At 36.5% G+C, this 16,880-nt stretch overlaps 1 protein-coding gene across 2 annotated transcripts in view; it reads right to left on the bottom strand.

Moving 5' to 3' along the window:
* Positions 1 to 292: 292 nt before the first annotated feature.
* The window catches only part of PLPPR4 (phospholipid phosphatase related 4), a 39,085-nt gene continuing 22,497 nt past the window's right edge, over positions 293 to 16,880 (bottom strand). The window contains exons 3-7 of one of the 2 annotated variants that reach the window (XM_007449601.1): positions 12,535 to 12,664; positions 10,138 to 10,333; positions 8,445 to 8,502; positions 7,536 to 7,709; positions 293 to 4,166 (exon numbers count right to left, since the gene is read on the bottom strand). In XM_007449601.1, the coding sequence (XP_007449663.1) occupies positions 2,841 to 4,166; positions 7,536 to 7,709; positions 8,445 to 8,502; positions 10,138 to 10,333; positions 12,535 to 12,664 (1,884 nt within the window). In that variant the 3' untranslated portion in view covers positions 293 to 2,840. The remainder of the gene's footprint in view (positions 4,167 to 7,535; positions 7,710 to 8,444; positions 8,503 to 10,137; positions 10,334 to 12,534; positions 12,665 to 16,880) is intronic. The other variant, XM_007449602.1, reaches the window with a different exon arrangement.

The following is a 16,880-nucleotide window of genomic DNA, read 5'->3' as shown; positions in this document are numbered from 1 at the left end:
GACTTTTTCATATTTTCTTTTTCAATACTCTATAACATTGATATGTGAAAAATCTATGTCTAAAAAATCTAAAAGAGCTTCTTTATAAGCATAAAATCAAAATTCTAAAAGATAAGGAAACATTATATCATAGTTTGAGAAGCTTTTCCTTCTTAGTACAATACTCTTTCTTCTAAATAATTATGAATATAATCAGTTTGAGTAATTCTTGTTTCTTCAGCTGTTTTCCTATAAGTCAAGTTATTATCCATTCATACTCCATCTGAAGTAAATACCAAAATGCTCCAATTTCTGATGAAGAAATCTAATCTTTATTTCTATTATGTTAGCACAATATACTCACACAATAGCTCTGATCTGTACTTAACAAAATACATTATAGCACTTTACAAACTTTATCAGTTTGGAAAACATTGCATAACATTTTATTAAACACAATACTTTTTATATATATCATATATATTTTCATAATTTTATTTACTTTAAAAAGATAATTAACTCTCTTTATTCAGTACTTGATTTTATCAATAAAGCACAGCCTAACAAAGGAAAAAGTGCTCTCATTAGCAAATAAGATAAATAGAACACTAAGAAGAGATAACACCTGTTAGTCTCATTTATTTTAAATTAAGGTACCAGTGGAATGTAAACAATTTTTTTGTAATTTTTTTATACAAAAGATGTGTTATCAAATATACATGCAGAGGTCTGAGTTCTAGTGACTATCATTATATTTCCTTAACAGTGTGGTACAATTTAAGTCATTAAAAACTGTAGCCTTTGGCACTTTGAGTAGAAAACGAATATATCAATATTTATGTAAAGAAAAAAAAAAAACTTCGATGACTAGAGAAGTACTTTAAAATCTTCTGTTAAGAAATAGGAAAGATTAGGAAATATCATACTGCACCTGAAATGCTGCAGCTTTTTTTTTTTTCCTTCAGAGCACTAAAACCAGTCCCCCTTCCTCTCTATAAATTGGCAAAAGCCAGTAGGAGTGTCATAATGGTGGTGGTAGTGGTTAAGAAATGGGGAAGGCAACATTGTACTCCCACTCCTCTCTCTGAGATGGAACTTGCCAGAAGGGGTATAGTTGAAAATGTATTTTATTGCCAGAGTTTTCAATTCTGCTGGTTTCAGCTAAATCCCTAATGCTTTAGGAGGTTGGTTACTCTACAAATCTCTGCCCTTTTCCAGTAGAAGTTGATAAGAATGTGGTACTACTCATCTCTAAACAACTACTTCTGTTCTCACTGAAAATTAAACTGAGATCAGATCAACCAGCATTGTTGTTACCTTTTGTCTCCTTGGCAATCATCAAATGCACATTAGAATTCTTCAGAAATAGTGTAAAAAGGTTTAATACTAAATTACAGGAACCAAATATTTCTTCATACTTAAAATAAAATTTTAACTTGGAAAACACTTCAAAATGTTTTGTTTTTATCTTCTTATTGATAATATTGGTTTTCTTTGATTTAAGTTGAAGGCTTCATTCAGGATAGGTAGCAAAAACTGTCATTTGTATGTTGAGCACAAAAACTGTGCCTATCTAGATATTTTGAAGAAATACATTCTTAACATATACTGTGATTTTCTTCTTAACAATTTACATATTTTTCAGATTCTCCCTGTTGGTATCCAATTAACAAAAATACTTTAGAGAAGACGGTAAAACCCAACTACTGTGGCTCTAATTTACTGGTTATTAGGATATTAAAAAAGTTAATAATCTGGAACAAACGAAATTTTTGGATTACTTAAGATAGCAACTTAAGCCAGTTGGCTGGAAACATCTAAAGTTAGACATGACCAACACTGCTGTCAGTGTAACCCACAATGTTGAGTTTTGGTTCATATTTCTTGTTTATAAATTCACAGCAGTATATTTTGCTCAAAGAATGTCAACTGTTATTTTTGCTTTAAAAATAGAACAACATATCTATAACATAAAAAATTTAAATCAATAAAGGAGAAGGCATAAAATGCAAAATATGATCACAATTTCAAAAGACTCTCTAAAACAGTATTTTTTAAATTATTCAAATTTACTCACTAAAAACAGATTTTTCATTAGCAGTAACTATATTTAAATAAAAAGTAAGCAGCAAAAAGCTATGCAGAAAAGTATTCTCTTTCACTGAAAATATCCCCTCAATTTTTGTTGTTGAAGGAAGCATAATTTTGAAGAAATGCACAAAACCTTTTCGTTTTTTTTTGACTGTGACAGAGCCACTACAGAGAAGCCGCAGGGTATTCTATTCTAACACAAAGAAGCCAACATCTTCTTAATACGGTAGCATTTCTTTGACAAGGAGTTGCACATCACTATTTCACAGCTAAATAGAATTTGAGAGTTTACATGGTATATGTACTATAATAGTCAGCACCACCCGTATTGAGCTTTTGGTGCAGATTCTGCAAAATGAATATATAATACTGCATGGCCTCTGCTATAGGGAAAACATGTGTTCTGGATTCCCACAGCTAATTGTAAAGAAAGATCCCTAAAGTTGGCGCACTCAGGAAGTACAATAGTATACATTGAAGAAAACCACTTTCTTTTGATACTACCTTCTGCAAACCATTGGAGTTTGAAGGTAGGTCTTAAGAAGGGTCTTCACATTATCACATTAGTTAGGTTCTTCCATTGTGCTTTTCCCTCCCCTTGATGTGAAGTCTACAAGCTTGGGTAGAGTAGTTCTCAAGAGTCACTGAGTTCTGGGCTGATGGTGTATAATCTAGTTTGGTGAGAAGGTTCTCGATTCGCTGGAACAGAGCACTGGTAGAATCTACACGTGGTCTTTTGGGGGTGGCCCAAATGATTGAATGGCCATCCCTCAATCCTTATAAGCCCGTGTTGGGGAGGTTCCTTTGTAGAAGATATTCCTAGTGTTTTCGGGGCTGCTGCTTCTTTCAGGAATTAAGATGATGTTGCCCTTTCTCCGCAGGGTGGAGTCGCGGGAAGAAGAAATGGACAGGGTCTCTGAACCAATTTCACTGCCCTCTACTGGGGTGACGCGGATGGTGGTGATTCCATGGTGGTGATGCTCGTGGTTATCAATGTTGCTTCTCTTTCGATCTCCAGAGCCATAACTGTCTTTCAGGGACTCACAGCTTTCGGAGTCCCTGTTGAGATCGTTGAGTTCATAAGTTTGGCGAAGGCTGCCCTTTTCAGGGGCTTTCCATTTCCAGGAGCCACTGCCTTCGCCTTCGGTGGACGGGATCTGTATGACGGGCCTGTTGTTCTCCGGGTGAGCCTCAACCCTCACGATCCCACTGGGTTCGTGGTCTGTCAAGGTTTTGTAGCGGATGGAGCCAGTGCAGGAGACCGTACTGCCTTCGGTGTTCTTGGGGCTGCTTTGGAGGACGCCCTGCTGCTTGGACATGGCTATGACTTGCATGATTCGAGGCTGGCTGTTGCTTCTATTACAGGCCACGGTCTTCTCCGCAGCTTTCAGCCACTTGGCCCGAGCGGAGCTGCTTTTGGGGGAAGTGCTTATGTTTTCCTGCGTCTCCTCAGGGATGTGCACTAACTGTGAGGACCCGGGGCGGGACTGGATGGACACTCTTGGTCCCCCAGGCATACTGTTGTTACACCCGGGGACAGTGCCAGGCTGGATCTTGAGGTACTGATTGCCGGGACCATGGTGGTCTCCATTGACCCCCACCCTCGACGGCTCCGAGCTTGACCTCATTTCAATGGATCTGGGTGGTGACTGTCCAGGCTCGGTCTCTATAACCTGCAGGGACAACTTCCGACTTTCATTCTTATTCTTCCACTGGGTGAGGAGCTGCTTGGATCTAGCAGAATCCATAGAGGCATGAATGGTAGCATTTCTTCTCACAGGGTCTTCCACGGATGGGGTGTTGGCTCTAGGCAAGGTATTGCTGAAAGTGACCATGTTTTCCTTCCCCATGGGGCTCCGTGGAGTGATGATTTCTACATCAGCATTTGCCCTTTTGAGGTTTGTCAATGAGCTAGCATCTCTATGGTTTCTGTTGAGGATGCCTTCTGTGTGAGCAATTCCATCACTACTGCTACCATTTTTAGCAGATAAAACTCGGCTGGGGTCTTGATTGAGGTCTGTCAGAGACCTGAGGGCTTCTCTGTGCTGAAACGCACTCTCTTCACTAGGCAGAAAATTCCCCACAGCATACAGACCCTAATGTTGGAAGAAACAATAAATATCATGCATTAGAAGACATGGTTACTGGGAGTTTGCCTTGGAGGATGTACTGAGGCACATGAATAAGTGTGTATTCTCTATAAACCATTGACTACTACAAATAACCAAAACCTAAAGGTACAATTACTCAGGGAATAGTTTGTAAGTTATATCATAAATCACTGAACTAACTGTCAGAACTATGGGAGTCCATTACTTTTTTTTTTTTTTTTGCGGTACGTGGGCCTCTCACTGTTGTGGCCTCTCCCGTTGCAGAGCACAGACTCCGGACTCGCAGTCTCAGTGGCCATGGCTCACGGGCCCAGCCGCTCCGCGGCATGTGGGATCTTCCCGGACCGGGGCATGAACCTGTGTCCCCTGCATCAGCAGGCGGACTCTCAACCACTGCGCCACCAGGGAAGCCCCATTACTTTTTATTATTAGTTGGATTTTCTCTCCTTTCTCCATCCCACTGGGATGTTTTTGACAATCTTGTCCTCTGTTTTGAGAAGAGAAGTCAGACAATGAGAGAAATCAGGGCATTCTTCCTCTTTTCAAAAGAATTCATTTTTCTGGATTTATGAACCACTTTTTGAGTGACACCTCAAATGGCTTAAATGATCTATTTTGTCTCCATTTTCAATCATACCTCATGATGGAAAGCAGAAGAGATGTGGAAATACAGAACAATGAATCATTCATAATACATGATATCAGATTTTGTAGTGGGGCCAGAGACACATATTTTCACAACTCACATGGAGCACAGCCCTCTGTTCAACATTTTCCAGAATGTTCTTGGAAGAGAGGGCAGAAACTCACTAGATTGGGGCATTCATGTTCTTTCCTGATTTAAACCTGGTCTTAAATTTTGAAAGCAATATTTGATCAACTCAGTACTATTACAGTAAATTTGAACCAAACTATATTTAATCTTGTCTTCATACTCAGGTCATCAATTTTTTGTTTGTTTCAGATTTGGGGGATAAAAATCTGAAAAAGGCTAAAGTTCAGCTTCAGAAATTTTAGGCTTTTGACACATAGATGCTCTAATCCCTGCTGGATTTTCAGTTTTTGAGATGTTTAGTTTAGAGATAAGAGCCAGCAGCAAATACCTATTTGCAAGCTAATTTCAATAGAAGGTAGCCACTGTCTGCTTTTCAAATCAAATGGAAGGAATTTTACAGATTTGACATTTTATAGAGTGCCTAAAAATGAACAACAGCATTGGCTTAGAACTGATAAATTTACAGTTTCAGGGCAGAATGTAAACAGGAATGGAATAAAGTCAAGCTTCTGCCTCTCCAAGTACTTTAATTCCTGTTTAAAATCTTCTTCTAAATAATACCTATCTATGCTCTCACTGCCAGAGTTTCCAGGATGAACAGTGCCTCCCTAATGTTCCATTGATAATTACTGTATAGCACAGGGAACTCTACTCAGTACTCTGTGATGACTTAAATGGGAAAAAATCTAAAAAAGAGTGGATATATGTATATGTATGACTGATTCACTTTGCTGTAAGCAAGAAACTAACACAACATTGTAAAGCAACTATACTCCAATAACAATTAGTTTAAAAAATGATTGTATTTAAATTCGTTAAGTCTAGGACCATCCTCCACTAGACTGTACATAACCTCTGCTTATATGGTTCAAAATTCAGTGCCCAGCACTGGGCTTAATAAATATAGCTGTTTAATCCTTCTTATGATATGAGGCAGATAGTTATTATCCTCATTTTATAGGTGAAGAAAACTTGGCCAAAGAGCAGGAGAATTGAGATTCAAGCCCAAACCCTTGGGACTCCAGGAAACCATGAAAATCAGACATGTACAAAAGTAACGCATGAACTGGAGAGAAACAGTTCTCAGTCATACTCTGTAACACCTGTTGCCAATGAACACTCCCGTGGGCAACACAGGTTTATGCACAATTCCTGACACACTAACTTTCATTTGATGGCTTTCTCCTCCACTGAAGAAAGTATATGAGGCAGTATGAGATTTGAAGTGACGATCCTGACTATGCTAATATATAAAAATGAAAAAAAAAAATCAATGCTCATTTCAGTACGTTTACTATTTTTTGTAAGCATTTTCTCGTAATGCCTTTCACAAGTACACCAAGACCGCAAGATTTAGAATGGTTCCAATAGACAGTTAATTTTTATTTCTCTGTAGATCCTCTTAGTTTCTTTCATTATTGCCTTTTTTCTTCTGCAGGCGGCTTGCATATTGGTGCTTCCCTGGCTCCTTTTGTTCGTAGGACCTGGCAATTTTATATACCGCCATAACTATAATGGTACTTCCACCGATAGTCCATTATTCCCAAATCTATTCTCCACCACTCGTTGCTACTTTAAGCTCCAGACCCAACTATTCAACTGCCTGTTGATCCTTAAATTGAGTTTGTCCACCTCCTTTCCCTCCACCAATTTGCTTCCTCTATCATTTACTAGATCGGCTAATGAAGTCACCATCTGCCAGTCTTTCAAGCTAGAAACCTGGCCATTATCTCTCATTCCTTCTGTTCCCTCACCCTCCACTAGGACTTGCTCATTCACATGTCCATCTCTTTGCATATGCAGTTTCTTCAGCTTGGATGCCCTCCTTTCTTTACCCTAAGAAACTCTCATTTTTTAAAAACCGTATCACTTCTATGAAGACTTCCCTAACTTCCTTGGGCAGTTTGCTATCCTCAGAGCTCTTTGTTCATACCCTAATACATCATTTAACATGTTGTAAGCATTTATACTTTTATTAATCTTTGCACTGAAACTCATAAAACCTTATTTATTAGTGTTCTGATGCTCAGTATAGTACCTGGCATGGATCAGATATTGAATAAATGTAAAATGAATGAATGAATGCATGAATGAATGAATGAAATGGACAATCTCAGTTTCCTTATGTTGAGGATATTCTTGAAGGAAGATCGGGCTTGAAAATAGAGTACTCCTAAAGAATTCAATATTAGTTGGATCATAGTTATATCCAGATGCTACATTTGTGATGTTGGGCAAAGTATATAATTTTCCATTAAACTTTCACTTTCACTAACCTTACTTTCCTTATCTATAAAATTATACTAGTAATAGTAGCCCCTGACTTTTGTTTTTGGTGGGAGGGGTAAGGGTAAAATGCAATAATCTTTCTAAAATCACAGTTTCTGGCCCATGGTCAGAGTTTAGTAAATTATTTTACTGAAAGTGGGATATATGTTTTGGCTTAGAATGGAGATGCAGTCAGAGATTTTCTCATAGATATAAACTATATTGCAAGTAAATTATTACAGTGCAAAACAAATTTTCTGCATGTTTTCCATTTTAAACTGTGCTTTATTGAATAGTAATAAATTATTTACCAAGTACAGAGCAATTCCTCCTCCTATTAAAAAGCCACAATAGACATCAACTGGGTGGTTCTTATACTGAGTTATCCGTGTTAGCCCACAGATGATTCCACAGATGATAAAGGTGAAGACCAAGAGAGGTTTCAGAAGCTTAGAGGAATCCGTTAGTGTGGAATTGAAGTACATCTTTAAAATGAAAGAACTGGGTTAAGTATGTAAGAAAGGTCATTTTACTATTCAATTATAATCAAATAAAAAGGTAAACTCAAAAGTCTGATACACGTGACATCAATTTTACTGTTCCATTCCCCCTGCTATGGCTATATTCTATACCTGAAAAAAAGGAAATACATGACAAAATTCATCAAATAAATAACAGATCTCTCATATAATTACACAAAAGTCTGGAAAAAAATTGAAGCCGTAGAATTATCCAGATAACTGGTTAGTCTCCATGTTATTTGTCACATAATTTCAATCCATTTTTTTCACATAAGATCTAGTGGACTATTAATCAGATATGGTGACAATTCATTGTATAGCATTTATCAACACTGACTTAGAACTCACTGTTACATAAAAACTGAAACAAAAATGTGTGTGTGTGTGTACTTAACACAATTCTTTCAATTTTAGAATTTATAACATTCATGTAGTTTACAATACCCTCCTGTGAAGTATAATATTACATTAAAGAGGTATGAGGCTAAATAAACATTATGACTGTGTCAAAAAATTATCTTACTGTTTATAGTAGCATCCAATTTCTATTTCTGATGCCGTTGTATCGAAGGACTGCTGTGCTAAAGTTTACTGTTCTGCTGTTACACAGCTATATAATCTAATTAGTCATTGGAGACAACATTCATTTCTCTGATTTTCTCTAGGACGCAGTTTGACAAAAAAGACCCAGTTACTTACCGAAATGTACACAGCTGCAAAGGCAGCAAGGGTCGCATGTTGTGAAGGGAATGATTTTCTGCCAAAGGAAAAGAGTCAAATTATGCCTTCTGTTTCTGAAATACTGCTAACAATCATCTCAAGAACACTGGGTGGTTACAGTGTTCAACTTAAAAGCCTCAAGATAATAAGCAATAACTTTAATTTCTGTTTAGTTTTCTGGAGAAAGACCTGAGTGATAAAATAAACACTGCTAATCACCATTACTATTAAAGTAAAGTAGTGATGCACTTTCCAATGTAAAGTGTTAGCTTTGTTAGGGATCACTTCTTTATACCATTGGAATGATGGTTGAAAGTAGAAATGGAATGGAAAACATTATAATTGTTTATTGGTATTATAATTATGTCAGCTTAAAGGTTTATAAAACCTAAGTATTTAAAGCTTTTAAACTTTTTCTATGCTCTTAAATATATGGTTTCATTTACATACAAATTTAAAAGACAAAATTATTTTCTCACAGTGGCAGGTCTAGATGTGTTTTTTTACACTCTAGAGAGCATTGAAAAAGTCTAATTTTAACAAAATGTTTCTCTATCCCACTTTAAAATAATCATTATCTCCAAAACCACAGAGTATATTACTTAGTGAAATAAGAAGCAAGGTGAGAGAGGTAGAACAGAGGATAGTGAGAGAGACACTGTAAAGGACAGACAGATGGAGAACAGAGATTTCTTTTAATGGATAAAAAATGGAAAAAATAAAATGCCGTTTTATTAATGTCCTCCTAATTATTTGGTACCTAATAAAAAGGACTACCATTCAACACAGACAAGAAAATGTAAAAGAATTGAGAAAGAATAGAGAGCATAGGTCTTAAATGTAGGTTCAAAATTATTGAATTGAATGGATTCTAAGAACGTGAATGTATATAATTACATAATGTAAGGCTCTGATTCTTCAAGTGTACTTAACTTATTTTTGACTCAATCTTTGGGAACTCAGTGAGTGAAAAATACAATTCTTATATCTTTTTTTGTTGCCCTTCATCCTTCTGTAATTTATTTCTTTTGGACTTCTCTTTCCATATAAGTTTTTTTTTTTTTTTTTTTACTTTATTGATTGAAAACAATTTAATGTCTTGGTAGTTTCTTGGGTTTTTCAGTTTTTATTTTCTGAAATGCAAGGTCAGAAGCTGTACAGATTTTCTGAGTTTACTCAAAGAAGACATATGCAATCCTAGATGCTATTTCTTTTAAAACGCTACCAAAAGGAAAATTCATATGATTTCTTTTTTTTTAATAAAATATATAATGAAGCTGGAAATATCATAGATATTTAGCCTTCCACTTAAGTCACTACATGACACATACTGACACTAAGCTGTGACTAACTATAAATATCTAAAATAAACCAATTGTGATAACCTAAAACCATAAGTAGTACAGGGTAAATCACAGAACATGATTGGGGTTTGGTGATATGAAGATGAGTGGCATGAATGTGAGGCTGAAATTTGGAGACAGACAGAAGGATTCAGAATGAACCACTAGTGGGTTTCTATGGTATTATCCCTAAAGAGATCACTGAATTGAAAAGAAAAGTAAAACCAAAATCATTATGATTGAAAAATGTATGCCTGCGATGATACCCCAAGCTATTAATGAACAATGAAAACACTGACATGGAAATTTTCATAATCTCCATTTCTAACCTGCCACTGTTGATAACTGTAAGATCAGATCCTGAGCAAATATCTTCTACAATGTAGGAATTCTCTTTGCAAGACACATTCAGAGAGGTATAGTTTGGCTTGCACACAGTCAGAAAGTACGGTGCCTGGTAGCCTGTGGACAGCTGGATGATATCTGTGATGAGAGCTGTAGAGCAGAGTCCAAACACATGAACACCTATAAGCAAAAGGAAAGAAACTGTTACCAAGCTAGTGCTTAATGCTGATGTGCCATCATCAACCATGCTTATTACACATTAACATGACAATCTTCACATCTGTTGTGATCATTTTCTCTGAGTTTATTTCAGGAAGATAGTAAAGAAAATGCCTAAACTTTCAAACAGATACTGAAATCCAAAATAAGGGCAATGAGTATTTCCAAAGTAGTCATCTGAGGTATTTTTGTCAGTTTGGTTAAATTGGGCCAGTTCTTAATATCATTAACCATAGATCACTTGACACACACTTGGGAAATGTTAAGATGACAACTGTGTGATTTGAGAAGAATTAAATATGGGGAATGAAGCAAAATTCAAAATCGTTGTAAATTGCTTAGCACGTTTGAGCTTCCAGGGCTCTGTCTCCCCAGTAGTCCCTATCTGCAGCCACAGTTGCCAAAAATGTTAATCATACCAGGAATTCTAATTAAAACAGAGAAAAGGGCAGGCCAACCTTGTCATGGAAACAATAATCATACAAGTACAGAGCTGTAGGGAGGCTTCCTTCATGTTTGGAATTCAGAGATGATATTCTTAAATATCCCGGTTGAAATTCTATCTTTCTTTTATCTCCTGGGCACAGTATGAAACCATAAACTCACAAACCCTGATGCAAGCTTGTACACTCGAACTCCATTCGACCTCCATTCCTGCTTCAAGTCCCTTGCCTGGCTTTATCCTTGGGAATCTAGCTCTGCTCATATACACATGATCTGAACTCACCTTCTCCCTCTACATTGTCTAGACACCCTGGAGTCACTCTGACTTGATAGCCTGGATTCTGATTTATGATTTGCTCATAGAAATCACTGTGACAGGCACCTGGGTAACTCATCAGTGGATTCCTCTAGACCAAGATGGTTGGCCTGTATGTTACCTCTTTTTGCATTTTCCTTCTCCGCTTATTGTCACCTAAAAACCACTCTCCCAATTATTTCTCCACCCACTTACCCGGATTCATGACACTGGACTTTTATTTATACATTCTAATTCCTAGCAGCATGCAAGATTTTGGAGAGGAGTATGGATAAGTTGGAAACCCACTCATTTTTACCTTTGGAAAATGAGAATCTCTAGGCCCCCCAGGGAATGGCCGTTGCTGACTCTGGGGCACGCTTCTCTAGGAAAGGGTGGCCCATCCTCACCATCATGAGGCTTTTCAGAGAGGTTATGTGCCACTTTGCCACAGCATTTTGTTACAGTAGGAAAACTTTTCCTGAGATCAGCTATATGTCCTGAAGTTTTACTTCTTTGTCTTAGTTCATGACCCTGGTAAAGGGATTATTCTTGCCGTACAGTCCTTGTGTGGCAAAGATGTGCCTTTCATAGTGGGGCAGAGTCTAGGGCATGATTTAGACCAGATGTTTTCCTCTAGCGGGAGAGGTGATTGTATTTAATTATCTACTAGGTATTAAATGAAGCCTACCTATTCCTTTCAGCTGAGACATTAAAGGTAAAAATAACTTTTTACTGATTTACGGGGAATCAATTAAAGCATTTACATTGGGCTGATGTACTTTGGCTTGACTTTTCCACTCAGTTAAAAAAAAAAAGGTCTGTGACTCAAACAATATTAAGATAGTCACATGCTAATCAGAAGAGATGAAGGCTTAGATCTGGCTTGATTCTGACGCAGGCCCACTGATTTCCTGTAGGTCTCAAAAAATAGGAGGTAAAGTTAGACAATATAACCAAGGAAAAATAGCCTTGATGCCATACTCTATGGTGACATTTTCATGGGCGGTAACTTCTCGATGAAAACACTCCAGGACAATTGAAATGGAATCACTGATGTGGCTAAAGTAGTTTCCGAAGGGTTATCCATTCATTTATTCTGACATTTATTCTCCATTTTAAAAAATGAACACAGATCCAAGGAACTATTTTAAAGTAAATTCATGCTTCTACCAGAGCTAAGACAAAAATATACTGAAATGCATGGCATGTTGGCTCTCAGAGATTATAACTGTAAATAACACATTTTAGATACAAAACTCAAATTTGGGTGTTTTAATGGGATTTTTTTTAATAATGTAAAATTCATCATATATTTGACATTATATATCTAAATTATAGCTTTAAGGACTTAATATCTGTAATTAAATCTAACATTTCTATTTGAAAAACATTTCCTTTGTTTGTGGTTTCCCACACCCACCAACGAATCTGACGGCTCTTCTAAGGAAAGAGTTGAAGTTGCAGCCTCCGGCATTAATATTGGGCTCCAGGCCAATTCCATTCCTTCTTTTGGACAGGCAACAGTAGAGAATTCCTTCCCCTACCATAATCTACAAAGACAAGAGGGTGTTCAAAATGGATTTAACAGGTACAAATGAAGTATAAGTTATCTCTTAACATGCCGTATTTTCAATAAAGTCAAGATGTATTTTTCGTAAGACCTTTAGAGATGTGAGCAATGTCTCCTGAGTATTTGAGGAAGCAGTGAGAAGTAAGCAATCAGGGCACTGTAAAGAGCACTGCTGGATCTTCTGTGCTCCTACATACTGGTCAAGGGTGTGACAGCATCCTGGCATTTTAACACGGTTGCAGCACCCAGACTGTGACCCTATGCCCAGCAATACCCAGTGACACCTAACTGATTAATCACATAGTGACTGATTCTGCTCAAACTCTTAGAATCTTGACATTTCATTCTTGAAACCATGAAGACAAGGTGCCTGAGGGGAGAATAAAATAAGTACCAGAGTTAGAATCAGGAACATTTTATTAGCATATTGTTTCAATAAAATAATTTGGGATTGAGCAGAAGGACCAACCCATGAAAAGCAAACATGAGGGAAGAAAGGTACTTCCTAAAGCAGAGCTGTCCAGTAAAACTTTCTGTGATGATGGACATATTTTCTGCATTGCCCGATATGGTAACCACTATTGAACACTTGAAACAGCACTACTGACTACTGAGCACTGGAAATTTAGCTACTGCAATTGAGGAGCTGAATTTTTAATCTCATTTCATTGTACTTAGTTAATTATTTAAAATGTAAATCAATTAGATTTAAAATGAAATAACCACATGTGGCTAGTAACTATCTTATTGGAGAATGTAGATTATAAGATAATCTAGGTAAGCAGGAACTTCTGGATGAAAACCCTCCAGGACAATTGAAATGGAATTTCTGAAGAGTTATCCACTCATACTGAGTAATATGTCTTAGGTATGAAATATTTAGAAAATGTGTTTACAGTGAACAGAGGACCATACTTAAGATAAGGAACAGGGCACTTGCTGTAGGATTCTAGGACATAGGACATCAGTGAAGAAACTCAGTATATTTAGGCATCATTTCCTTCAGGAACTTTTCCCTGAAATTCTTTACTATACCCTAAATTGAATTATGTCCCCTTCTATGTGGCTCCCTTAGTATCTTGTCCTTCCCTCTAGCATAGCTTGATTAGTGCACTTTGATTATTCATTTGATTATTTCTCACTTGACTATGACCCTCTGAGGGAAGACCATTTATTTCTTTTTTACCTTTTATACTCAATATCTAGCAAAGTGCCTGGCATTGTGGGATTTGCTTTTGTTACCTTCGCTGTGGCATTCTCATTGGCTAATTACCTTGGGCATTTGGGCTGGTAGCTATTCTGTATAAGAAAAGCAAGATTTGAGATTATGAGTTTTGTTTATGCAAAAAATCTTAAATATTTGGGGTTGCTGTGCCAAAGAGATTACTGTGAAATTAGAGTTGATATGGGTAAAAATGTGGAACTGAGAAAAGTAGGGAATGGCAGTCCCTTAGGTATGTGATCATGTCATTTTAAAGATTATCACCATGATTATTAGCTGAAACACATTTTCCAAGGGAAACTTCCCAGTTCTCAATACCAACTTAACACTTATTTTATAAACTACTTAAAATTATCTTTTTTTAAACTAATGACTGTAAGTCTATGACCTTATGCTTCAAATGTTCAATCTGCTATATTTAGTACCATAGGCAATATGGTATGTGTACAATTATAAAGAACCTTTATTTGTATAAAAATAATTTTCCTAATGAAACTACCAGTCACCATACATGTGTGAAAATCTTGTGGCATACATGATAAACTCCTTTATGAACAATCAAATAGAAATAATCAAGAGGAATTTTTTTCAAATCATTGAATACTAAATTAATTATTTATACATCTTGAAAAATATCATACTACATTATCACTTTGTTAGACATAGAAACACAACAGGTTATTCTTCACAGAAAGATGTGACATGACCCACCATGCATGTAGAATATTATCATGGTTATCTCAAATTCATCATTTCAAAAAAATTAACCACTCATTTCTGAAATGTGTTCTGAAATGCATTAAGAGATTGATTTCATCTTCACTTCTTCAATAATAATTCTGTGAATAATTTTGTTTCTTTCTTTGTAAACATACATGTAAATAGTGATTCACATCTTACCCATGAATGCTAAATTATAGAAGAATTTATTTGTTCAGTGCCATTAGGGAAACGTTTCTTATACAACACCACAGTTATTATCTCAAGGGATATTGAGACTTCAGGAGTTTTAATTTAGTCGTTTAATATGCTCAAAACTCATATGTCAGGAGAGCGCTTTCATACTCTTTGGCTTGATTATGGATAGAGGTTTCTTTTCAGTATTTTGACTTCACCCAACTTTGCCTCTCTCAACGGAGCACATTAATTTTCTCCTCACACTACTATTCATTTAACCTTGACCTACATGTCGTTGTATGAATTTTCAAAATGATTTAATTTGCAGTTATTTTTTTAAATCTTTTGTCTGTGCCACGTGGCATGTGGGATCCTAGTTCCCCAACCAGGGATTGAACCAGCACCCCTTGCATTGGAAGTGTGGAGTCCCAACCACTGGACTGCCAGGGAAGTCCCTTAATTTGCTTTAAAGATAGAATTATCTTCAGGGAAAGGGAAGCTGCTTCCTGATGTATTTCCAAATGCTCCTGCTTGTTTCCCAGTTCTGAATGGCACACTGTTGTGATGAAATTTAGTTTCAGGGATTAGGTGTTGACAAGAAAATTATTTGTTGATCTCGTCATTTGTAAATATAAAACAGTCTATGACAAGCATCTTCTCACAATATTCTGTTTATGCTGTATACAAGCCTGAAAAGAAACAATACCATTTTTTTTTTTGCATGTCAAATATCATAGACAGATTTTTGGAAGAGATTCTGAAGTGACTCAGCTTCAGGGGAGATGTAGAGAGGAAATATATTGCTTATTATTACATGGATACTGCCCTTGGAATAGCCACCTAAAGGAGATTGTAAGTCTCCTAAAGCTTAGGTTACCTTCTAGAAACTATAATCAAACTTCAGTACAATTCTTCTATAAAATTAGATATACTTATCCTTTAATCATATGCAGTAAAATTTTACTTCCAGGGAAGAGAACATATACATTTTTTCTATTCATGTAGACTTCATGAAGATTTATGATAAGCCTAGATATTCTGTGCTATTTTCCCTGAGAAACAATCTCCAAAGGACTAAACAAAATGCTTGTTTCATTATCACTTAAAAGTAAATGAAAAGTTAATATTAAGGGTGAAATTTTCCTATTTAAGGACTATTTCAGAGAAATAAGAATATGTATTTCACAGAGATGCAAGGAATTTTTCGGTTTCTTGTACAACATCACGAAGACAAGGTATTTTTAAAACACCCTTCAAAGCATAAAAAAAAAAACTGAGAAGCAAACATTAAATGATTTATATGTAAATGCCTGTATAAAAAATCAGTTGATCTCCCTTTTGTTCATATAAACGTCCTTTTAAAGAATATTTCCCATGTGTGGTCTTTTGTTTTGCTTTGTCTTCTCTTCATGTGAATGGGTGAAAATAGGAAGTGCCTCTCCTCACGCAAATGGGCTCTGAAAGCCATTTCCAAAGGAAGAATTCAGCCTGCCTCTCTGCTTCCCCCACCACTCCATTTTGGAACAGATTAATATTCTGCCATAAAGATAAAAAGAAAGTGGCATCCTTGAAAGTCAGGGATTAGAGTCTGTTATTTCCACTTTCAGGAAGAGGGGGGAAAGGAGTTGGAGCAGAAACGTATGTAGTAAGATTAGAGACAGAATTATGGTTCTAGAACAGAATGACTACAGACACAATAAGACCAGTGTTTCAGGGAAAGGCCTTAAAAACAGAGGAAAATGAAATTAGAAAGAAATTTAGAAAATATATGATATATGTTTAGAGAGAAAGGTGTGGAAGACAGTATCTGATGCCCATAAAGTCAGGATTTGTTTTACCATCAAGTTGTTTACTCAAAATCCATGAAGCCAGTGTGGACGAAAAGAATGACTGACATCCTGGAATATCCTGAATGATGTGGGGAAAATTAGGGATGCTGTGCTGTAAATATTTCCCTAGTTTGCTTCCTGTGCCATTAAGAGGCATTGCAGCAGCTATGGAGGCCCTGTAGAGACCCAGGAATTCAGGCAGTCTTTGTGGAAGGAGTTGGCAATCGTTTCTTTCACTTCTCAAGGCT

The sequence above is a fragment of the Lipotes vexillifer genome, unplaced genomic scaffold, assembly GCF_000442215.2.
Source record: "Lipotes vexillifer unplaced genomic scaffold, Lipotes_vexillifer_v1.1 scaffold445, whole genome shotgun sequence".
NCBI lineage: Eukaryota > Metazoa > Chordata > Mammalia > Artiodactyla > Lipotidae > Lipotes > Lipotes vexillifer.
This window is presented reverse-complemented; position numbering and strand designations above follow the sequence as displayed.